This window comes from Rhineura floridana, chromosome 3, assembly GCF_030035675.1.
Source record: "Rhineura floridana isolate rRhiFlo1 chromosome 3, rRhiFlo1.hap2, whole genome shotgun sequence".
Taxonomy (NCBI): domain Eukaryota; kingdom Metazoa; phylum Chordata; class Lepidosauria; order Squamata; family Rhineuridae; genus Rhineura; species Rhineura floridana.
The window spans coordinates 780,001-805,884 of record NC_084482.1 but is presented as its reverse complement, the minus strand read 5'-3'; the positions used below and the strand labels follow the sequence as shown (position 1 = coordinate 805,884).

Genomic DNA, 25,884 nt, shown 5'->3' with positions numbered 1-25,884 from the left:
TAACAATTTGTCCCCTAAATAGGGACTAGCATGAACGGCCATATGAGGGCTGAGCTGTCTCTTAAAGCACGTCAATGAAACTGATCTCCCAGGACAAAAGGTGGTATAAATACATAAGACGAGAAGACCCTGTGGAGCTTAAAATCACCAAATCAACATCAATGATTTGGCATTTTTAGTTGGGGCGACTTTGGAAACAAACAAAACTTCCAAACCCAAGGACCAAAAACCCAACCAAGACCAACAAGTCAAAGTAACACACCTATGACCCAGTACCACTGACCAATGAACCAAGTTACCCCAGGGATAACAGCGCAATCTTCTTATAGAGTCCCTATCGACAAGAAGGCTTACGACCTCGATGTTGGATCAGGACACCCCAATAGTGCAGCCGCTATTAAAGGTTCGATTGTTCAACGATTAATAGTCCTACGTGATCTGAGTCCAGACCAGAGAAATCCAGGTCGGCTTCTATCTATGATACGCCTCCCCCAGTACGAAAGGACCAGGAAGGCAGCGCCAATGTTACCAACACGCGTTAGTTTTCTAAGCTGACACTATATAAAGCTACACCAAACACACTCAATCAGGCTGAAGACCACAACCCCAATCTGTTGAGGTGGCAGAGCAGCCATGCAAAAGACCTAAGCTCTTTAAACAGGGGCTCAACTTCCCTCCTCAACTATGCCACACCTGCCCTCTCTTATCACTAACTTAGCCCTCTATATCCTACCGATTCTTATCGCTGTTGCATTTCTAACACTACTGGAACGAAAAGTACTAGGCTACATACAACTACGAAAGGGGCCCAACATCATCGGACCCACAGGCCTCCTTCAACCAGTCGCAGACGGGGTAAAACTGTTCATCAAAGAGCCAATCCAACCAACAGCCTCATCACTCACCCCCTTTATTTTAGCCCCTATAATAGCCCTACTACTAGCCCTAATACTCTGAACCCCACTACCACTGTCATTCATAATTATAGACATAAACCTCGGACTACTATTTCTCCTCACACTCTCCAGTATGGCCGTTTACTCCATCCTTTGATTAGGCTGAGCATCAAACTCAAAATACGCCCTAATTGGGGCACTCCGCACAATTGCACAAACAATCTCATATGAGATAACACTAGCTATTGTCCTACTATCTACTGTAATCCTCTCAGGAGGCTTCACCATACAAACACTTAACATCACATAAGAGCACACATGATTAGTCTTCTGCTCCTGACTCTTAATAATAATGTGATATATCTCAACCCTCACCGAAACAAACCGAGCCCCATTTGACCTCGCAGAGGGGGAATCAGAACTGGTCTCAGGGTTCAACGTCGAATACGCAGCAGGACCATTCACACTACTTTTCCTAGCAGAGTATGGAAATATCCTATTAATAAACATATTAACCTCTATTTTGTTTCTAAACCCCGGATCACACACACAACCAGAGATCTTCTCACTAAACCTAATAACTAAAGCAACCATTCTTACCCTGGGCTTCCTATGGGTTCGGGCCTCATACCCTCGCTTCTGATACGATCAACTAATACACCTCCTCTGAAAACAATTCCTACCAATTACACTAGCACTATGCATATGACACACCTCCTTGCCAGTCTTCATAACCGGCCTACCGCCACAGTAATTTTACACCACGGAAGTGTGCCTGAACAAAGGACTACTTTGATAGAGTAACACATAGGGGATCAACCCCCTCGCTTCCCAACTAGACAGATGGGACTCGAACCCACACAAAAGAACTCAAAATTCTATGTACTCCCACTATACTACTCCCTAGTAAGGTCAGCTAAACAAGCTCTTGGGCCCATACCCCCAAAATGTCGGTTACAAACCCTCCCTTACTAATGAGCCCACTTGCCGCATCCCTAATTATCTCCAGTATTGCCATAGGAACAGTACTCACAATCTCCGCCCACCAATGATTAATCGCCTGAGTCGGCCTTGAAATCAATACACTAGCCATTCTTCCAATCATTGCAGATCAGAAAAAGTACCGCCAGGGCCAAGAAGATGCCAGCATGGTTAACAAGCAAAGTCAAGGAAGCTCTTAGAGGCAAAAAGTCTTCCTTCAGAAAATGGAAGTCTTGTCTGAATGAAGAAAATAAAAAGGAACACAAACTCTGGCAAAAGAAATGCAAGAATGCTAAGGGATGCTAAAAAATAATTTGAGGAGCACACTGCTAAGAACATAAAAACCAACAACAAAAAATTCTATAAATACATTCAAAGCAGGAGACCATCTAGGGAGGCGACTGGACCCTTGGATGATAAGGGAGTCAAAGGTGTACTAAAGAACGATAAGGAGATTGCAGAGAAGCTAAATGAATTCTTTGCATCTGTCTTCACAGTGGAAGATATAGGGCAGATCCCTGAACCTGAACTAACATTTGCAGGAAGGGATTCTGCCCTACAGGAAGGACTGCAGAAAGAGAGGCAGCAAAGACAAAATCAGGAGCCTGTTCTTGTTCCAGCTGGCCTGTCTCCTCCCGCTAAAAGGCCATCTCCCACCAGTTGCCCTAAGAGTAGGATCCTTATGACTCTGTATGTTGTTATTGATCTGTGCTTGTTATGTGTGTTGAAGTTTCTTCTAAGCCACCTTGTATCCTGAAAGGCAGGGTATAAATAATTGCATTAAATAAGGAAACATCAGTGGGCACTCTCTACCTTACACCAGAAATTCATCTTTTGCTGTTCCTCCACCCACCATTCCAGTCTACTGCAGGGATGCTTGGCAAAATAGGCTCTTACAAAAGCTCATGCCTGCCATAGGAAGCCGGAAAGTCTCAGAGGTACTGGAAGAGCCTTCACCTTATAACTATTAATTTGCTGCCTAAATTTAAGATATTTTGCCACTGGGGGCGTTTTTAAAGCCAGGAAGCTGACTAAATATTGAAAAAATAGAAGAGGGAAGCCAAGAAGGCAAATGGAAAATTTATTTTCCCCTATCCTTCTGTGGACTAACAGAAGTCCACAATAGGAAGGTGAGGAACATAAAGAGCAGAGGCATGAGGAACAAAAACCAGTGTGACATTCAAAAGGCAATTCTCTTCTGCACCAAATGCACAGCTGTTACTAAATTGGTGTGGGAAATCCAAATCTGTTTCCTCAGCATACCACCATAGTAAGCATTCCAGACATCCATCCTCAAAGTAGGGTTTCCATCGCAGGGAAATTCCCATTTTCCTAGATCTCAAAACTATTGCTAGGAAAACACAATTCCACTCTTCCCATAGGAGGAAGGCTATCTTGCTTCATGACTCGCTTATGGACTTTGCAGGGTCATTTGCTGGCCACTGGATTATATATGGATTCTTGGTTTGATCCACCAAGGGTATCAGCATGATAGCTAAGAACGGAGCCTGCATGTACGGAGACATTTTTCTTCCAAATTCCAGGAGTTGTATCCAGCCAAGTCAATCTGCTCTGGATGTTCCCCCAAAAGACACAGTGGAGGGTTCTTGCCTACTTATGGGCTTCCCAAGTTTTTTTCAGTTGGCTGTTTTTGGAAAGAGGATGCTGGGCTAGAAGACCCCTTGGGTCTGATCCTGCAAGTCTATTCTACTTTTTTCCCCCTGAAATGCACTATTTATTATTTATTATTTATTTTATTTTTAAAACTTATATACCGCCCGACTAGCAATAGCTCTCTGGGCGGTGAACATAGATACAATAAAATACAATATAATACAAAAACATCAGTCTAAAATCAAATTTCACAATCTAAAAACAGCAAAGGCTAAAATCAAATTACAAACATTACAATCATTAACAAAAAATTAAAATGCCTCGGAGTAGAGAAAGGTTTTAACCTGGCACCGAAAGGATGATAGTGTCGGCGCCAGGCGAACCTCCTCAGGGAGACTATTCCATAGTTCGGGGGCCACCACTGAGAAGGCCCTTGATCTTGTCACTGCCCTCCGGGCCTCCCTATGAGTCGGGACCCGGAGGAGGACCTTCGTAGCAGATCGTAGTGTACGAGCCGGTTCATAGCGGGAGAGGCATTCCGACAGATATCGAGGTCCCGCACCGTATAAGGCTTTATAGGTTAATACCAACACTTTGAATTTGGCCCGGAAGCGTATTGGAAGCCAGTGCAAGCGGGCCAAAACAGGTGTTATATGGTCAGACCGCTTCGTTCTTGTTAGCAGTCTGGCCGCCGCATTTTGCACCAGCTGTAGCTTCCGAACCATCTTCAGAGGTAGCCCTACGTAGAGCGCATTACAGTAATCCAAACGTGAGGTTACCAGAGCATGTACTACTGATGTAAGATCCTCCTTACTCAGGTAGGGACGTAGCTGGGCTACCAATCGAAGTTGGTAGAACGCATTCCGTGCCACCGAGGCTACATGAGCCTCAAGTGACAGGGAAGAGTCTAGAACGACTCCCAGACTACGAACCTGTTCCTTTAGGGGGAGTGTAACCCCATCCAGGACAGGATATGTATCCACCATCTGATTGGAAAAACCATCCACCAACAGCATCTCAGTCTTATCAGGATTGAGTCTCAGTTTGTTAGTTCTCATCCAGTCCATTGTCGCGTCCAGGCAACGGTTCAGCACATTGACCGCCTCACCTGAGGAAGATGAAAAGGAGAAGTAGAGCTGCGTACTGGTGACAACGGACTCCAAAACTCCTGATGACCGCACCCAACAGCTTCATATAGATGTTAAAAAGCATGGGAGACAAAACCGAACCCTGCGGGACCCCACATTGGAGTACCCACGGTTGTCATGAACCTGTAATGGTCATGAGTTATTAAAAATCTAATAACAATACTTTGGCTCCAGTAAGGGACTCTGGGAGATGGTTACAGTTAGAAAAGACAAGCCTTTGCCAATTTGTAAATTTAAGTTTCACTTCCCAGCTGAAGATGGTTAGAGAAGCCTTAACAAGCTGCACCTGTTTATCTTTGCTGATTAGCAAGTGCCTGGTACCCAAGGTCATCCTTGGCCTGTATAGTTGGAAAAACACAGTTGGGAGGGGGGCCTGAAGGCGTGAAAATGTGAGAAACATCGAGAAGAAAGTTACATCAGCCAATTCCTGATTGGTCAATTAATCTTGGACCGTTAGGATTTTTTTCCTTTAAGTATAGGGCTAGAGACCCATAGCCTTTGTTCTCTGTTCTCTGCCTATGCTGACTGGCACCAGAGTTCCAAACCTTTCTGCCTTATGGTTCCAGGGGTTGTTTATGGGAAGGCAACCGATGTCTGGTTCCATTGCTTTATGTTGAACATCCATCTCTCTTAGGAGAGGTGCCACGCAACCAACTACCTCGTGAGTATTATTTTCTTGTTGTGTGTATGAATTCTCTTGTAAGAACCTAAACCCCTGTTGGGTGAATGGTCTTAAAGGATTACTTGCTGCTATATGATATGTGCACTTATATATCTTAATAAAGCTACTTCTATTTAACCTGGTGTGTTCATTTGAGAGAAGGGGTGGTTCTGGATTCAGTACCCTGACCCATCTCAGTCACTCACTACCAAAGAGGGTTAAGAAGTTGAAGGCTTGGATTTTAAGTGTTAAACCAGAGGTGCCTGGCAAGGAGTGTAACTGTGACTCTTGCCTTTTAGGACCTTGGTTTTATATATCTTCTGGGCTCAGAGATCCCCTGGCTCTGAGTGGACCAGTATACAGGGGTGGTGGCAGACTACCTTCTACCTTGCAGGGTTGTTGTGAGTGTACACAGCCTTGGCAAGGGTGAAGTAATAGCTTTTTGGTTCCAGTCTCATTTCCCTAAGGGTGGGGGTCTGAGACTGATGCATGAACCCAGTACCTTGAGGGTCTGGGGGGCATGACAACGGTGTCGAGCAATGTTCCCCAAGCACTATCTTCTGGAGACGGCCTGCCAAGTAGGAGCGGAACCACTGCCAAGCAGTGCCTCAAACTCCCAACTCCGCAAGCCTCTCCAGAAGGATACCATGGTCGATGGTATCAAAAGCCACTGAGAGATCAAGGAGAATCAACAGAGTTACACTCCCTCTGTCTCTCTCCCGACATAGATCATCAAACAGGGCGACCAAGGCCGTCTCAGTGCTGAAACCGGGCCTGAAACCCGATTGAAATGGATCTAGATAATTGGTTTCATCCAATAGCGCCTGGAGCTGGTCAGCAACCACTCGTTCCAAGATCTTGCCGAGATATGGAACATTTGCCACTGGTCTGTAGCTGCTGAAATCCTCTGGGTCCAGGGAAGGCTTTTTCAGGAGTGGTCTCACTGCTGCCTCCTTCAGACAGCCAGGGACCACTCCCTCTCGCAAGGAGGCATTTATCACTTCCCTGGCCCAGCCAACTGTTCCCTCTTTGCCAGTTTTTATTAGCCAAGAAGGGCAAGGATCTAGTATCGAAGTGGTTGCACGTACCTGTCCAAGCACCTTGTCCATGTCCTCGAACTGAACCGACTGAAACTCATCCAACAAAACATGATAAGACTGTGCACCAGAAACCTCACTAGGGTTAACTGCTATAAAATGAGAGTCTAGGTCCCGACGAATGCGTAAGATCTTATGCTGGAAGTGCTCAGCAAACTCATTGCAGCGGGCCACCGAAGTATCTACAGTGTCCTGAAGGCCTAGATGGAGTAGCCCTCGGACAACTCTAAAAAGCTCCGCTGGGCGGGAGAGAGATGCCTTAATAGTGGCGGCGAAATATTGTTTTTTCGCTGCCCTCACCGCTCCTATATACCGCTTGGTGAAAGCACAAACCAACGTATAGTTGCATTCATCAGGAGTTCGTCTCCATCTCCGCTCAAGCCGCCTCCTATCTTGCTTCATCACCCTCAATTCTGGAGTATACCAAGGAGCTGAATGAGCTCTGCAAAGGAGAGGGCGCGCAGGAGCGATCGTGTCGACAGCCCGGGCCATCTCCGCATTCCACAGATTAACCAGGGCTTCAACAGGAGCGCCGGTCCTATCAGCCGGAAAATCCCCCAGAGCCCTTTGAAAACCTTCAGGATTCATTAGTCTCCGGGGGCGGACCAATTTAATAGGTCCCCCACCCTTGCGGAGGGAAAAGGTCGCTGAAAGTCTAAACTTCAGGAAGCAGTGATCTGTCCATGACAAAGGGAGAGATGTAAAACTCCCCACATCCAGATCACTATCCCGATGTCCAGTAACAAAAATAAGGTCGAGTGTATGCCCCGATATATGTGTTGGGCCACTAACATATTGGGACAGCCCCATGGTTGTCATGGATGCCATGAAGTCCTGAGCCGCCCCAGACAAAGTAGCCTCGGCATGAATGTTGACATCCCCCAGTACTAATAGTCTAGGGGATCTCAACAATACCTCCGAGACCACTTCCGTCAACTCAGTTAAGGAAGCCACTGGGCAGCAAGGTGGGCGGTACACCAGAAGGATTCCTAGTCTGTCCCTCTGGCCCAACACAAGGTGCAAACATTCCAGACCAGTAGTTGTATGGACATGGTGCTTGGTGAGTGAGATGGAACTCTTATAGACCACAGCAACCCCACCTCCCCGACCCTCAGATCTCCCATGATGCTGAACCAAATACCCCTCCCTGTTCGCCCACCCAGGTCTCGGTTATGCATGCCAGATCGGCTGCCTCGTCCATAATCTAATCATGGACGAGGGGTTTTTTATTATGAACCGATCTGGCATTAAAAAGCAGCAGCTGGAGATCTGAGAGTTGGCTGAGAGGACAACCAACAACCCTGAGGGTATGAGAAGGACCGGAACAAGGCACAGCCACAACATGTCTGGGCCGCGTTCCCCTTACCTGGCACGTCCTTCTCATAACACCATACCTCCCTCTGCCCGTCACTACGGCAATTGGGGCCCCCTCATGTCTCCCCGCTAGATGGAAAGATCTCTTCCCCAGGCACATTATAAACTATAAATACAAAAAGAAAAATACAAAAAACTCAAATACATAAAATACACTCTCACAACATGCATTCATGTAAGCACCCAGAAAGAAAGCAGCAAGAGCAGCAGCCTCTCCTTCCCTTGGGCAATGGTCTCTTCCTCCTGCAGGCATTGGGTCTCCCAGGCCACCTCAGCCAGCCGGCTTATGTATCCCTCCAGAGAGGGACAGGTGGTAAGAATCAGTCCTGGCTGGCTGGGTACCTGGGGCCTGGTCCTGCCAGGCAGAAGTCCCTCAGGGAAGGGTGGTGGAGGCAGAGGTGGTGGTCCCACAGCAGCAGCAGCACAGCAGCAGCGGCCTCTCCTTCCCTTGGGCGATGGTCTCCTCCTCCTGCAGGCACTGGGTCTCCCAGACCACCTCAGCCAGCCGGCTTATGTATCCCTCCAAAGAGGGACAGGTGGTAAGAATCAGTCCTGGCTGGCTGGGTACCTGGGGCCTGGTCCTGCCAGGCAGAAGTCCCTCAGGGAAGGGTGGTGGAGGTGGTGGTCCCACAGCAGCAGCAGCAGCAGCACAGCAGCACAGCAGCAGCAGCCTCTCCTTCCCTTGGGCGATGGTCTCTTCCTCCTGCAGGCACTGGGTCTCCCAGGCCACCTCAGCCAGCCGGCTTATGTATCCCTCCAAAGAGGGACAGGTGGTAAGAATCAGTCCTGGCTGGCTGGGTACCTGGGGCCTGGTCCTGCCAGGCAGAAGTCCCTCAGGGAAGGGTGGTGGAGGTGGTGGTCCCACAGCACAAAAGTATCAAGACTTTTTTGTTTTCTCACCTGTGCAATACCCATCATTTCAATTTTTTTAATTTTAAAAACATTTTTGGAAGAGCACCTATATCTAAAGACAGGCAACAACATTGGCAGACAAGTTAGCTTTAATGTTCTTATTAGGGGGGGAAATTTACACTTCTGAGGACACAAGGAATGGGAGGCATTTAGTACACAGCTACCAATGCACACAGCTATTCATCTTGACCACAAAGGCTACGGGAAGTCGCTGTAGGGCAACCGGAAGGGGTACAGTGGTCTGTATCGCGTGTCATGCCACAACAGCTTTTTTTCCAGGAAAGAAATTGTATCCAGGGTCAGCACCAGAGTTTCGTACTTCAGCATACTGTGTACATTGAGGCCTGTGGGAAGCAAAGATGGACACGGGGGTTAAGCTGTGTCTACAATGAAACTCTGCCCCACAGCTGAAGAACAGCAATGGCAAGCCATGCCCCTTTCCATGACAAGATCACCTGGGATGCTAGAAAGAGGCTAGACGTCAAGGATAGCTCAGAAGACAGAAATGGTTGGGGACAGGCCAATCAAGGGAAAGGTCATAGCTCAATGGTAGCCGTCCTTGCAGAACGTCCCTGGTTCCGTCCTGGGATCTCCAGGTAGAGCTGGGAATGTCTCGTCTAAAACCTCAGGAGCCGCTACCTGTCAGTGTAGGCAATACTGAGCTAGATAGACCATTGGTCTGACTCGGTACAAGGCAGCTTCTTATACTTCTGCATTACTTACAAACCTGGCTGCAAGAAGTATATTTGGCAGGTCAGAAACAGGAGACCCCCAGGCCAAATCTGGCCTCCTATGGAGTGCTGGCTGACCTCTCCGTTGCTAACTAAGCAACACAGAGGGGGGGAAGGGAGGACACAACCTCAGCGGGGGCTGGCTGAGCGGGTAGCATGCACTGGTCAATGTGGTACGGGTGGGATTCCAGCAAGGCTGCAGGGGAGGCTCAGCAGTAGAAGAGAGACATTGCTTTGGGCCCAGTATAGGGACCGGTCTCATTATGCAATCAACGGTGCTCTACTGTCAGATATCGACTGTTTACAGAATGACATTATTCAGTTTGTGTCCACCCAGTTTGTAGTAAATATCTTCAGACTGTAAACCAGCCTTTCCCAACCAGTGTGCCTCCAGATGTTGTTGGACCACAATTCCCATCTTTCCTGACCATTAGCAATGCTGGCTGAGGCTGATGGGAGTTGTGGTCCAACAACATCTGGTGGCCCACTAGTTGGGAAAGGCTGCTGTAAACCATAAAGCTGACCAATTAACTTAAGAATATTACCCTTAATCATGGGAGAGATCTCTTATTCTATACCATTTTCTTTTCTTTCAATATATGTTTTATGCAAGATGGGTGATGTCATATCTATATACTATGTGTCTTGTTAAAACGACACTGTGATGACCGATAGTCATAAGCAATAAAGGCTGAAGTAAATAATACCAAGAGGTGGACATAGACGGATGTGTCTCCTGCATTGTCTCTGAGCTTGAAATTGGAGAGCTGGAGACTAGGCGGGATGCTTGCCTACGACTGGTTAAACATTCTACTCCGTCCAGCCTAAGGATGCAGGAAGGCGTTCTGCAGAAGGTCCTGCCACCCCCCCTTCCCCCACTCACCTATGACTGGCAGTACTGTGATGGTTTTAAGGCCACTCACTGCAGCTTTGATGTTCTCAGGTATCTCATTGCTGGAAGCCAAAGAGAGGGTAATTGTGTATGTTTTGCAAGTTCAGGTCCAGGGTTTGTAGGGTACAAATTACTAGCCTCTCCCTTTCACTTTGGCTGGGTGGTGTGTAGTGACCCTGAGGATCCCCATCTGCCTGCCTCCCCAACTCCCTACTGTCCCTGCTGGAGTCTGCACTAGAGATGCATCGCTCAAAGACCATGCCACATTTTGTTATTAAAAGGGCTCGAGAGTTGTCACTCTTGTACAACTTTCCAGAGGGTTTGTCATGATATTCTATGGCAGCAAAACAGCAAAGTTTCTTACGGTGCCTTAACAGACTGCTTATGCCTTAAAGCTATTGAAGGATAGAGCCCACTTCATACACAAACGTTTAACCCACAATAAGTCTTTAAGGCAGCCTTCTCCACGCTGGTGCCTCCCAGATGTTTTGGACTGTAACTCCCATCATCTTGACCATGCTGGCTGGGGCTGATGGGAGTTATAGTTCAAGACATCTGGACAGCAGCAGGTTGGGAAAGGCACTGCAAGCCTCTCTGCTGTTTCAATATGAACTTTGTTTGTATGCAGTATTGCTAGAGAAGGATACTCTGCATCTACCCAGAGGCACAATGAAAAACAAGCCCAGGAACTGCACTTCAGTGGGAGATTCAAGTGTCAGGGCCCTCCACCATTATGCAACAAGAGCCCAAGGTAATTGCGTCGCAGTTATAAAGTGCAAAATTTCCAACCATTACAAGAGACACATTCTTGTGCACCTAAACAAGAAGCATGAGTCTTACAAAGCAACTCTGAGACATCTATGATTAAGAACACCCCCAACCTGGATGAAATCACAAAGACATGGTTGAAACTTGAGCCATTTTTTGTAGAAACACATTCTGACACATAAAAGATAACATTAGATATGCTTTCAGAGTGCCCTACGCAAACCAGTCACCTGTACAGATCCACTACAAATACCCCCAGGCAAGTGGCTGAAGCAAATGCGGTTTTCCTTACATGAACAAAAAGCCCTCTTCCACCTTTGTTGGTCATATTTTATGACCCAGGGCAGTGATCTTTGAAGGAACCCTCTTTGTCTTTGCTTCTGTGCCTTTAGAATATATGCACTGTGGAGCATATAAAGGTATATTCTAGAGGACAGGGCAGTTCACAGGGGCCAGGTCTGATGGTTCCTAGTATGTATCCTAAAACACACCCAACACACTTGTGTAGCTGCCCAAGTCAAGAGAAGATCAAAAGTGGCGGGAAATTCAATGGAGTTTGGTGGGACATTACTGATCTCATTCTGGATCCCATCAATAAGGTTCTGCTGAAACCAAGGCTCTCCGGGGCACAGCTTGACAACCACTGGCCTGGATAAAAGCTGTCAAATGTTTTTGGGCTACTACTGAGAGCATTTCCATGGTTCACTGCACCAGAAACATTTGTTCAAGCCAAACTCCTGCTCTGCTCCCTCCAAAACTAGTCATGCCAAAAACATTATGCCTCTGAAGCTCTGACCTCCCAACAGCAGAGTGGAGCGATTGAAAGCCTGGCATCCTCAGCCACATCCCCAACGCAGCCTGAAGAAGCAAAACTCACACATCCACAATCAGCACCGACTCTCCCCAGTGCCTGTATCGGGCCAGGTCCATTAGATACTGGGGGTCAGAGGTTGGCATCTCTAGAGAGTCTATGACATGTAGATCATCCTGCAGGCAGAGAGAAAACAGTTGCCAGAATTAGGAACTCAATAAGCCAGAAGCCTTAAGCTACTTCTCCCATGATGCCCACTATGCCTGCAACACCTTCCCAAAACACCTAAGTGGTGACATACGCCTCTTTCCCTGCAAATCCCAGAAAGTAGCTGTAGCTATCAAAGCACATGCTTGGTATGCAGAAGGGCCCAGTTCAATTCCTGCCTTGTAAAATGATGTCAGGGCTGCGAAACAACCACTGAGTGATATTCTTTCTTTCTGTCTAGACCTGCTTTTTCAATCTTGTTAAGAGAAAGGGAGCAGAGGGTGAAAAACAGTATTTTTATATTTCCATAATATTTTCCCCAGTTAGAACTTTCCTTGCAACCCAACAATACTGTTTCCATTCATGATAGCTTTTATTTTGTGCAATACTTATTAATCTGGCTTCTAAGGTGGCTGTGACCCCAACTGCATCTGCAAGCAACCTGCACCCTCAATTCGGCAGATGGCCAGATTTAATGGATGCTTCAGGCTCCCTACTTCACAGCGTAGCTGTTGGTTTTATTGAGATAATGTACGTAAAGTGCTCTGAACACTGAAATTGCTATATAAATGCTAAGAATTATTACTGTTGCTGGATATAAGAGATACAGTGCCTAAATGCAGTTCCCAGCCTTGCAAAGCTAACCGCGAGTCAACCCTCTGAGGACTGTAAGTTCACCCAAGACTCTGGACAAAGCTCTTTCCATTTACAGAGAACTGTGGCTGTGATACCTGTGCCAGTTTGGTCGTCAGCGCCACCTTGAGGCCCAGGACACGCATTTTCATGGGGATCATGTAGTAGTAGCTGGTGGGACCACGAGGGCCAAAGGCAACACCACCTAGGGGGAAAAGCCAGAGAAGCCAAAGTGATATCAGCTGGAAAAAGCATTTTTTCATGGCTGCACACCAGCAGCATTCCTAACGACAATGTTTTGGCTCTGTATCCCAGCCACAAACAGGAACAGTCACCAGCATCCTCAAGGCTTACAAAGCTGACATATCCCACAATAGTATAAGAAGCAGGAAGAGCGTAGAGGGAGGATCACTCACCCCCACGCCACAAAGGTGAACGGATACTGCCATGCCGGGCCCGTCCGCTGCCCTTCTGTGGCCAGGGCTTTCTGCCACCACCACGCACCTCTGCTCGGGTCTTTGTCTTGGCATAACTCTGGAAAATTTAGCCAGGTCAGAAATAATGGTGTGTGCTGCTCTGGCTAAACACAAGTTAATCAGAGTGTTCAAAGTGCTGGATGTATTTCACCTTAGTAATTCTTACAACAACCTTGCTAGATTAATATCGCCAAACTGCAGATGGGGGCAAGGGGCAGGGCTTAAAGTGAAAATAATACGGCTTGCCTGATGGAATTCAAGAATGTGACGAAAAAGACTTCCCAGCATGAACAAACTGACTTTTGATTTTAACTCCTCTGCTACTCAAAGAGTGTCTCCTCTTTCTATCAATGCATATTCCTTTGCCCTCTTCCTCCCTTGCTAAGTGTTTACCCCAAATATCTCCCTGCAAAAACTTCTACTGAACACAGTTCTTCCCTTAAATGCCCGCCTGTTCCTAACCCAGGTTCCCACACTTACAATTCTCTTGAAATTCTTCTGCCAGATGGCCACTGTGTGTAGGATATCGATGCTGAGGAACGGGAGGGGGGGAACACACACACACAAACACCAACAAGAAGCAATAGTTAGCAAGAGACCTGGGAAATGGGACAACAGCATAGCAGCCACCAAGGTGATAAAAATGTTTTGGAATTTAAATGTAAGATTGATACACCAGTCAGTGGGACCTCCCTTTTATCCAAGGAGAAAGATACCGCTGGAGAGATAGGAAGCTATCACATTCCGGCCTGGTCTGGGCTAGTTATGAGGATGTCAGGTTTGAAATTTTGTTTTGGTGTTACATGCTTTCAAATAAACTTAGCTAATAAGAACTAACTGAAAATACAGGCTCCTGAAAACACAGCCAAATCTGAGGAACAGTTCAAGGTCTCTTATTTCTATGGAACATATGGACAGGCCCAGCCTGATCCCTAAGATTACCGAGTGCTCACCTGAAGATGATTCCTGACACATTAAGATCTCCAGTACATGTCAACATCTGCCCTATTTTAACCAATACTCCATATTCCTTCTCTGTTACAACTTTCCAACCCCCCCTCTGCACCACTCCTTGATGCATGATACGCTTTAGGTGAGATGCCTATGCATCCTTTTTTCATGACTGTCTGCAATTGCTGGAAACAACCATGCAATATCGGTCCTTACCGGGGCATTACTGCAAATACATCTGGATGCAGGTCCGTCAAGCCCACATGTCTGGCGTCGTAATGCTTTAGGGATTCCACCCAGGCTTGGACAGGTGCAAGGTGTTTGGGGATGGCAATGCTGCATTTCCGTAGGTTGGGCTCACTGGAGACTACGTCTGGACATGTTTCTAAAAAGATGTGCAGATGTAATTTTCACTTGAAAACAATATTTGAAAACTTGCAAGTGCACAAAAGTACTAGCCCATTTTTACAAGCCCACATCTGCACACGTTCCTGTCTTATTTATATGTGGCACAATGATGAAAAATAAATCTCTCAACCAGTTTATAAATGCTTTCTCAATTGTACACCTGGAGGAAATGCCAGGCAGCTATTTAGAAGCCTGTGTAAGGATGGATTATATTTCAAAGCATGGCTGGTAAAATATTTAAAATATCAAGCTGCTGTTTTTGGACTTTTTTAAAGACATAAATGAACTGAAAAGACTTACTGTACGCTTCTAGATACCTGCACTAAATATTTAGGCAAGCAGTCCCCTGGAAGTTTTTTGCCACATATTTTAAGGATTTGAGAGCCTATAGGAAGTTGTTCCTTACAGCAGACTACTTCAATGCTAGCACCTGAAGGTATGTACACAACTTCCTCAGAAGCAATAGACTATCCATCATCCTTGACTATTGGCCATGTTTACCTCGTAACGAAGCTGTGTCTGTCACACTAGCTGAAACACCAGGATGAAATCCTGTCTGGTTTGACAACACAGACAAATGCTGGGGGAGAAATCAAAATAGAGACGGAGTGAGACATCTGAAGACACTAATGACTGACTACACCATGTCTACACAAATGGGCTAACCTGAAGATAGCTCCTGTAAATGACTCTGTTCACTTACCATTGATGCTGCTTATGCTGGATCATCTCACACATACATACATACATACATACACACACACTCTCTCCGACAGTGGAACATCTCACATTCTCACACACATTCTCACTCACACACTAACACTCTCTCTCTCACACACAGAATACCAACTTAGTGCCACCTCTCTCACCTTTGCCCAAAATCCAACTTTCCCATGAAGATACTTGATTTAGCTCCACACTTTTCATTATGCACCTTCACATATACAGCACAGGACTACAAACCTGCATATGCTTATTATGGAGTAAGTCTCATTAAACTGATGCACAGAAATCAAGCTATAAGCAATGCATGCATAACTATTATTTTCCCATGTTCATCCCATCATGCTTACTATCCTCATTCCTCTTATTTCCCTTCACTATTGAAATGTAGTCTCCCCTAGGATGCACACCTTAATGTGGTGAGGGAGTGTGAGAGAATAGAAGAAGCTGAGAGCAATGCCATCAGGAGTCTAGACCAAGAGACTAAACTCCTAGCAGGAGCACCCAAGGCGGAATGGTCAAAGTTGAGACACCAGACTAAGATGCATCCAAACTCAGAGGAAGGCAATGGTAAAACACTTCCGAATACCTCTTATTATGAAAACCTTGTGAACAGAGTATCCAAAATGCAACACGAGATACTGCTGGAAAGTGAGACCCCCAGGTCAGATGGCAGCAAGTTACTGGGGAAAATCAACTGGCCCCACTCATATGGCAGGTTAGGTTCCAGATCCCTGCCGGAAAGAAAAAACTGCCAAAAAGCTGATCAGCTGTAGCGCAGGGGTCTCAAACCTAACCCGCTGATCACACCAGAGGAGAAGATCAGATCTTCCCCTCTTCGGGTGCGATCAGCTTGAGCGGGAGTCTGATTGCGCCAAAGAGGAGATCGGCTGTAGCAAGCTACAGCTGACCTTCCCCTCCTCGAGCACGATCAGCTGGAGTGCGCGAGTCTGACCGCCCCCGAGGAGAAGATCAGCTGTAGCAATCAGCACCAGTGGGAGTCTGATCGTGCCAGAGCTGTAGCGAGCTATAGCTGATTTTCCCCTCCTCCGGTGCGGTCAGCTGGAGTGCGGGGAGCACCAGGCCCCCTTTAGCTGATCACTCCACTGGCGCCGTATTAACGGAACGCTGAAAAGCGGGGCCCTACTGTACAAGTAGTGCTGAGACTAAGGACACCGCTAGAAAAGACAATAATGCTGGGAAAAACAGAAGGGAGTAGAAAAAGAAGAAGACTAAACAAGAGATGGGTTGATTCCATAAAGGAAGACACAGGCTTGAATTTACAAAATCTGAACAGTGTGATTTATAACAGATGCTATTGGAGATCACTGATTCATAGGGTCACCATAAGTAGTAATCGACTTGAAGGCACATAACAACAACACTGAAATGTAGATACAAGGAGGGCGTGTATACCTCACAGTCAACATAATGAAACTGACTGAGGAAGCTCAGAACACTCAAAAAGATAGCACCTCTTTGCACAAGTATAAGTGCATATGCACAAGACTGTACCCTTATAAACCTTGCATTCTTCCCTCTGCTGTGGATATATTCACATATGGTGAGAAATGCTGAATAAATAACATTAATATTCAGGACAAGCAAAACAAGGGTCTTTTTCACACAATACAATTTAAATTTATAGAATCTGCTGTTACACGACGTGGTGATCATCACTATCTTCGATGGTTTTGGAAATAAATCAGACAATAGGGGAGAAGTCTATCGACAGCTATGAAACATTAGCGGAACCTCTATATTCGGAGGCAGAATACCACTGAATACAAGATGCTGGGAGACAAACAGTGGAGAAGAGCTACTTTTTCCGTGCGCTGTATGCGGGCTTCCCAAGAGCCACCAGGCTGGCCAGGGCAGGAAAGAGGGTGCTGGATCAGGCAGCTCCTACGGCCCATTCAGACTGGGCGCTTTTCGTTATACACTTGATGCATCCCAACCCACTTTGACCTGTATACACACCCACTTCCACACACATCCCAATATTCCTCACCCGCCAGGCAACTCCCCGGCTCAACAACGGCATCCAAAGCCGGATCATGACAGCGGCTCACTCGCATTGCTCGGCGGCAAACACAGCGCGTGCGCACTGAGGAACACGATTTTCGTCTCTGGCTGATGACGTCAAGAGCAAAAGGGGCTTTCTTCTTCTCAGCGCACAGCAATGTTTAAAAAACAGAGATAAGAGGTATGCACAGTCGCCTTAATTGACACTTCCGCTCTAGGAAACGGTTTTCCCCACTTTTGCTTCCAATGCATTGATGGTTTTCACCACAGAAGTCAAAGGAAAGCGCGCCCCCATATTCCCGCCCATACATAAATGGAATAGATATAAGTCAATAGAATCAACGTCTGTATAAATAGACCAATAATGACATTCAATTTTTTTTAAACCTGCGCGTCTTTCATTTCTATCTCTATAGTCCCAGATAAGCGCTTCGAAGAGACTGAGGGCGTGGCCAACATCGAAGCGGGAGTGAACTAAGTTCAAAGCACAGTAGTGTCAAAGGTGGAGGAGGAAGAGGCGGTTTGGGGAAAAAACAAAGTAGCATTGCTGGCAAGCGAGCCCTACCAAAAACAACATTCAGAGGGCCCTTTCCCTATTAAGGCAGGTCCATCCACATCAATAGCACACCTAATTCCTTGGCCAGTGGACGAAGGGGAGGTGGCACGAGAAGATAATTGTTGAATAGAATATCTGCTTAAGGGAAAAGACTGGAACTTCTCCCCTCCCCCATACAAACTTCCTTTCCCGAATAAAACTTAAACCAATCCTATACACACTTGCTTAAGAGTGAATCCTAGTAATATAGCGCGACTTACTTCTGTGTAAACATGCATATTACACCATTTTACCTGTCTTCTGATTAGTATGTGGCGCAGTGGGTTTTAGGAAAGGGGATATGGTACAGGATTTCTTTCCAGTTGTAAACACAGTAGCAAAATGAGAGGTTGAATTAAATTAACCCTCTTCCATTTTTAGCAAATCAAGATGTCTTAAGTCATTCCCATTTTGTAGCAACTAAGATAAAAGCTAAGGCAGCAACAGAATCACAGGCGAGTAGTTAAGAACATCAGAAGAGCCTGCTGGATCAGGCCAGTGGCCCATCTAGTCCAGCATCCTGTTCTCACAGTGGCCAACCAGGTGCCTGGGGGAAGCCCGCAAGCAGGACCCGAGCGCAAGAACACTCTCCCCTCCTGAGGCTTCCAGCAACTGGTTTTCAGAAGCATGCTGCCTCTGACTAGGGTGGCAGAGCACAGCCATCACAGCTAGTAGCCATTGATAGCCCTGTCCTCCATGAATTTGTCTAATCTTCTTTTAAAGCCATCCAAGCTGGTGGCCATTACTGCATCTTGTGGGAGCAAATTCCATAGTTTAACTATGCGCTGAGTAAAGAAGTACTTCCTTTTGTCTGTCCTGAATCTTCCAACATTCAGCTTCTTTGAATGTCCACGAGTTCTAGTATTATGAGAGAGGGAGAAGAACTTTTCTCTATCCACTTTCTCAATGCCATGCATAATTTTATACACTTCTATCATGTCTCCTCTGACCCGCCATTTCTCTAAACTAAAAAGCCCCAAATGCTGCAACCTTTCCTCGTAAGGGAGTCGCTCCATCCCCTTGATCATTCTGGTTGCCCTCTTCTGAACATTTTCCAACTCGATATCATATCCTTTTTGAGATGAGGCGACCAGAACTGTACACAGTATTCCAAATGCAGCCACACCATAGATTTATACAACGGCATGATGATATCGGCTGTTTTATTTTCAATACCTTTCCTAATTATCCCTAGCATGGAATTTGCCTTTTTCACAGCTGCTGCACACTGGGTCGACATTTTCATCGTGCTGTCCACTACAACCCCAAGGTCTCTCTCCTGGTCGGTCACCGCCAGTTCAGACCCCATGAGCGTATATGTGAACTTCAGATTTTTTGCTCCAATATGCATAATTTTACACTTGTTTATATTGAATTGCATTTGCCATTTTCCCACCCGTTCACTCAGTTTGGAGAGGTCTTTTTGGAGCGCAATCCCTTTTTGTTTTAACAACCCTGAACAATTTAGTGTCATCAGCAAACTTGGCCACTTCACTGCTCACTCCTAATTCTAGGTCATTAATGAACAAGTTGAAAAGTACAGGTCCCAATACCAATCCTTGAGGGACTCCACTTTCTACAGCCCTCCATTGAGAGAACTGTCCTACTCTCTGCGTTCTGCTTCTTAACCAATTCCTTATCCACAAGAGGACCTCTCCTCTTATTCCATGACTGCTAAGCTTCCTCAGAAGTCTTTGGTGAGGTACCTTGTCAAACGCTTTTTGAAAGTCTAAGTACACTATGCCCACTGGATCACCTCTATCTATATGCTTGTTGACACTCTGAAAGAATTCTAATAGGATACTAAGACAGGACTTTCCCTTGCAGAAGCCATGCTGGCTCTGCTTCAGCAAGGCTTGTTCTTCTATGTGTTTAGTTAATCTAGCTTTAATAATACTTTCTACCAGTTTTCCAGGGATGGAAGTTAAGTTAACTGGCCTGTAATTTCCAGGATCCCCTCTGGATCCCTTTTTGAAGATTGTCGTTACATTTGCCACTTTCCAGTCCTCAGGCATGGAGGAAGACCCGAGGGACAAGTTACATATTTTAGTTAGCAGATCAGCAATTTCACATTTGAGTTCTTTGAGAATTCTCGGGTGGATGCCATCCGGGCCTGGTGATTTGTCAGTTTTTATATTGTCCATTAAGCCTAGAACTTCCTCTCTCGTTACCACTATTTGTCTCAGTTCCTCAGAATCCCTTCCTGCAAATGTTAGTTCAGGTTCAGGGATCTGCCCTATATCTTCCACTGTGAAGACAGATGCAAAAATTTCATTTAGCTTCTCTGCAATGTCCTTATCGTTGTTTAGTACACCTTTGACTCCCTTATCATCCAAGGGTCCAATTGCCTCCCTAGATGGTCTCCTGCTTTGAATGTATTTATAGAATTTTTTGTTGTTGGTTTTTATGTTCTTAGCAATGTGCTCCTCAAATTCTTTTTTAGCATCCCTTATTGTCTTCTTGCATTTCTTTTGCCAGAGTTTGTGTTCTTTTTTATTTCATTCATTTGGACAAGACTTCCATTTTCTGAAGGAAGACTTTTTGCCTCTAAGAGCTTCCTTGACTTTGCTCGTTAACCATGCTGGCATCTTCTTGGCCCTGGCGGTACCTTTTCTGATCTGCGGTATGCACTCCAGTTGAGCTTCTAATATAGCGGTTTTAAACAACTTCCAAGCATTTTTGAGTGGTGTGACCCTCTGGACTTTGTTTTTCAGCTTTCTTTTTAGCAATCCCCTCATTTTTGTGAAGTTTCCTCTTTTGAAGTCAAATGTGATTGTGTTGGATTTTCTTGGCAATTGGCCATTTACATGTATGTTTAATTTAATAGCACTATGGTCACTGCTCCGAATCTGTTCCACAACACTTACATCTCGCACCAGGTCCCGGTCCCCACTGAGGATTAAGTCCAGGGTTCCATGACCAACTGGTCTAGGGCATAGTCATTTAGAATATCTAGAAATTTTGCTTCTTTGTCATGACTGGAGCACATACGCGGCCAGTCTATGTCTGGGTAGTTGAAGTCACCCATTATTACCACATTTCCTAGTTTGGATGCTTCCTCAATTTCATATCTCATCTCAAGGTCTCCCTGAGCATTTTGATCAGGGGGACGATAGATCGTTTCCAGTATTAAATCCCTCCTGGGGCATGGTATCACCACCCACAATGATTCTGTGGAGGAGTCCGCCTATTTTGGGGTTTCGAGCTTGCTGGATTCAACGCCTTCTTTCACGTATAGAGCGACACCGCCACCAATACGTCCTTCCCTGTCCTTCCGATATAGTTTATATCCAGGGATAACCGTATCCCACTGGTTTTCTCCATTCCACCAGGTCTCCGTTATGCTCACTATATCAATGCTCTCCTCTAAGACCAAGCACTCCAGTTCTCCCATCTTGGTTCGGAGGCTCCTAGCATTAGCATACAGGCAGCGTCTCTCTTGAAGTGTTTTTGGCACTTGTGGTTTGGCCTGTGGTAATTTTGCCCTTCTGAATTTATATCCTGTGCCCCTGCTCTCACAATGCTTACTTCTAGGCCTACCCCTTTTAAAATGTCATCATTTCTTTGGTCTTTATCCCACGGGGGAGGTTTATTCCGAACAGGACCTTCCTCAGCTCCTGTCGGGTTTCCCCCCTCAGTCAGTTTAAAAGCTGCTCTGCCACCTATTTAATTTTAAATGCCTGTAGTCTGGTTCCATTCTGGTTCAAGTGGAGCCTCCCTGAGCTCACCTTAGGACACCTGCGTTACGGTTTGACAGGTGTACCGCCCCAGTCAAACTCCCCACCTGACGCTGTCCCCGGAGCAGGTCGCGCCCGGCCTACGCCGGACGCTTGGAGCCAGAAGCGAGAGCCACTCGGGGCTCGCCCCCCCGCCTCACTGGGTAAGTGAAAAAACAATAAGAGTAGTGGTATTTCACCGGCAGCCCGGGTGGGCCTCCCACTTATTCTACACCTCTCATGTCTCTTCACAGTGCCAGACTAGAGTCAAGCTCAACAGGGTCTTCTTTCACCGCTGATTCTGCCAAGCCCGTTCCCTTGGCTGTGGTTTTACTAGATAGTAGGTAGGGACAGTGGGAATCTCGTTCATCCATTCATGCGCATCACTAATTAGATGACGAGGCATTTGACTATTTACTAATGAGCAGGAGGTAAATCCTGCTCCTTTTTCGGCTTTTCTAGGGGGGTGACCATTCCTCCCCGATGGCCCGTCCATCATATTTAATTTAAGGTCAATTGTCAGTACTATTTGACGACGCATGCCGTTGTACCTCGAGCTAGTTAATATAACTACGAGGACCGGTTAATAGTATAATCATCACGAGACTCTCCACCGCCCAGGGAAGGGAAAAATGGTGTTAAAATATTAAAAGAAGGATTTATTAAAAAAATAAAAAATAAATTAAAAACTAAGCCAAGAAGAGAAAAACGTATCTTTAAGTGGTCCGATTGAGAAGTCGTCATGTAATACGCTTCGCCAGCTGGGCTCCCTCTAGCTCGTGGAGCAGGCTCCCTCGCTAGGGTGCTCTGACTTTATATGTGTGGCTGGTTCCTCCCAGCTACTGCTGCCAGCCAATGATGTATTACTTGAGGCTGATGGCTCAACTATCAGCTGGGGCTTAACTCTTTAGTATTATCTCAGGCTTCCTTCCTTCCTCGGTCATAATTCGGATGGTGATATCGTTAGAATGTATAAGAGAATGTAGTCTATTTATTCTACGTAGTGGGATTTCTTTTTCAAGTCTTGCTAGATTAAGGCCTCCATCTTTATATTCGGTGTAAAATAAATTTGTACAAACATTTTGTGGCAAATGGAGCCATCGCTATGTATATGCTCTGATTTTATCATCAATTTTTCGAAGTTGTACCAGGGAGGTATCTACCTGTTCTAAACAATAATACAGGTGTGGAATAATATGGTCTGTTAATATTTCGATCTTTTGTGGTGGTTTTAGCTTAGCTTTACCTACCCTATCAAGCCAAATTTGTAAATTGTTTGGTAACAAATTAATATCTGATGAAAACCATGGATTTATTGAAATCCCTAGATATTTAGTTGCCTCGCCCGGGGTAATAGCTTGGATGGGTAGATTATTTATTTTCCACATAGTTGGTCTATTTATCACAAAGCTATCTTTAGAGCTTTCTATATAACATCCATAGCTTTTCTTAGTTTGTATATTTAAGCCGGTTGCCTTACAAAATTGTTCCAGAATTCTGATGTTGTCATTCATTTCTGCATAGGAATTACTCAATAATACAAGATCATCGGCAAAAGCAAGCACTTTAATCCTACAGGAATTGCTATCGGTATCAGCATTGAATGATTGTAATTTAGAAATCAAAGGGTCCATAGCTAAATTAAATAATATGGGGGACATCGGGTCCCCCTGTTTTACACCGGGTTTTAGGTCGATTATGTCGGTGCATCCTTGTTTTAATTTAATTATAGTTGTTGATTTATTATACAAATCCATTATCAGATTTATAATGTGCTGATCCGTCCGCCTTCTTGCTAAAATTTCCAAAATATGTTGGTGTGATATTGTGTCAAATGCCTTTGCAATATCTATGAAAACTATTCCAAGATCTTTTTTCTCTTTTTTGTTCTTTTTATTATACTACCTATTATCCACAAGTTTTCGCTACATCCTGGAGCTTTTATAAACCCTCTTTGCCTGGGGTTAATTTCACACACTTTCTCTATTCTTTTAGTCAAAATTTTTGGGAATAGGCAATAAATGATGGAACTTATAGTTAATGGTCTCCAATTTCCTATATCTTGGAGAGCTATATTGTCATTCATTTTTGGTATCAAAGTTGTTTTATTAGTCTTGCAACTAACGGGAATTTTTCCTGCCACAACCCATAAGTTGAATAATTCAATCATCAATTTGCCACTGCTATCTAATCCCAAGAGATCTTTTTTAGTTATCATATCAGGACCTGTGGCTGAATCCCGTCTAATATCTTTGAAGACATTGTCGTATTCTTCATTAGTAATCAATTGACTAAACTCACTATTATTTGTAATTTGTTCTATGGTGAATTTTTCAAGACCCAGGTAAGGTGTTGAGTGTCTCCATTTGGCATGATATTCATCATAAACTCATTGTTTATCCAACATACACTGTTGATCTCCTGATTCATCCAGAATCCTTTTAACCAATTGTCTCCTATTATTTGAATACATAGTTTGCATTTTCTTATAGCAGTATTTTTTCTGTCTTCTTCTGATAGCAACATTCTTAATATGATGTTTCCATCCCTTTCAGTTTTTCTTTCCTATTTTATGTCCAATTTTATTTACTTCTGTTATTTTTTTATTCTTTATAATCCAGATTTTGTTCACGTTGAGTTTCTTAGTTTTGATTATTGGTTCTAAGATCTGTGTGGTAGTAGTTTCTACCAGTTTAGTTACCTCATCATCGGTTAGGGGTTGTAATAATTGTTCATAGGCCTTCTTTATGATGTTACTTTTAATAGAATTATTAACTATTTCCAGTCTGATAAGATTTCTTAATGTATCAACTATCCCAACGGTTATTGATTTATTTTGTTCCGTCTCATATAATTCTTTAGCTTCTAACTCTTGTATTTTTACGTTGTTGTTTTCTTGTTGCATTTTCATGTTATTATTTTCTTGTTGGGCATAGATTAACCTTCTTTTATCTGAAATCTGCTTAGAAGTTTTTGTTTTTAGTTCTCTGGCTATAGCCACATTAATATGTTTTACATTTTCATATTTAGTACATAGGGTTTGAAGAAGCTTTGTTTCCTCAAGACTCCAGCAGCTTGTATGTAGTCCTCGTTTATTCTCCTTTTTTGCTTGAGTTATTCCATCTATTCGTTCCTGATTTCGCTCAACTGGATTTTTATGTCTTTTATGTTGAAATAAACCAGATTTTGAGGCAAATTTTAAATTGCAAATTTCGCATTCATTATATAAGGTGATGATTGATTCGGCCTTAGCTCCCTTGCATTTGCCCATATGAGTTTGTATTGAATGGATGTTGTTATTCTTTCTCTTACATCTATTACATCCAAATAAACCCGATACATTTTTATGTTGACTTTCCATATAATAATAATAATAATAATAAATTTATTAGTCGCCCATCTGGCTGGATGTCCAGCCACTCTGGGCAACGTACAGGATAAAAACAATACATTAAAACGTTAACATTTAAAACCATAACAACCATATGGTTACTTAGGGCGGTGGCTTTTCCAACTACTATTTCGCAAATAGGACAAGGTGCTTGATCATTTGGGAGCCATATAACAATTTCATTATTCTCTTCTTCTTCCTTGTCACTTACATATTCTATTTCTTGAGATGTCTTTAGATCAATATTGTCTATTTTTCCACAGGGACTTTCACCCCGGTTATTTTCATTTTTTGATGGTATTTCTTCCTTTTCGATTTCTGTTGAGTTCGGGCTCACGACCGCTAGAGCTTCTTCATTCACTCTCGCAGGGATCCCTTTCTCTGTTGTCTTCACATTACATTGAATCTTATTTCCAACGTTGTGTAACGGTGGGTTGTCTTTCTTACCTGGCACACCAAAAAGTCTGTCTGACTACCTACAGACTTCTTTGTGCCAGGAAGATTTATTAAAAATCTTGTCCTATGTATGCTACTGTTCTCAACCAAAATAGAACCAGTAACTCCCATTAAATTCCTTACTAGGAAGTATAGGCAATCTTCTGTACACAACGAATTGTATAACATCTTGGCTTAGATTAAAATTTGGGGTGATGCTATCCGCACTTAGCCGAACACTAAGTTCGTTAACCAGCGGGGCCACGAGGAGGCGGCAGATTATCTTATGTGCATCACCCAGCAACTAAGAGAGTCATAGTTACTCCCGCCATTTACCCGCGCTTCATTGAATTTCTTCACTTTGACATTCAGAGCACTGGGCATAAATCACATCGTGTCAACACCCACCGCGGGCCTTCGCGATGCTTTGTTTTATTTA

General features: G+C 44.7%; 1 protein-coding gene and 1 pseudogene across 1 annotated transcript; one reads left to right on the top strand and one right to left on the bottom strand.

The window, feature by feature from the left end:
• Positions 1–8,754: 8,754 nt before the first annotated feature.
• On the bottom strand, positions 8,755–17,513 carry MRPL4 (mitochondrial ribosomal protein L4). The gene is made up of 9 exons (XM_061621647.1): positions 17,295–17,513; positions 15,062–15,140; positions 14,369–14,537; positions 13,682–13,733; positions 13,142–13,259; positions 12,824–12,930; positions 11,952–12,061; positions 10,298–10,368; positions 8,755–9,027 (listed from the first exon to the last, which is right to left on the bottom strand). The coding sequence occupies exons 1-9, from the start codon at positions 17,340–17,342 to the stop codon at positions 8,882–8,884; spliced, it is 900 nt and encodes a 299-aa protein (XP_061477631.1). The 5' UTR covers positions 17,343–17,513; the 3' UTR covers positions 8,755–8,881.
• Positions 17,341–25,884, top strand: part of LOC133381991 (uncharacterized) — a 9,827-nt pseudogene continuing 1,283 nt past the window's right edge.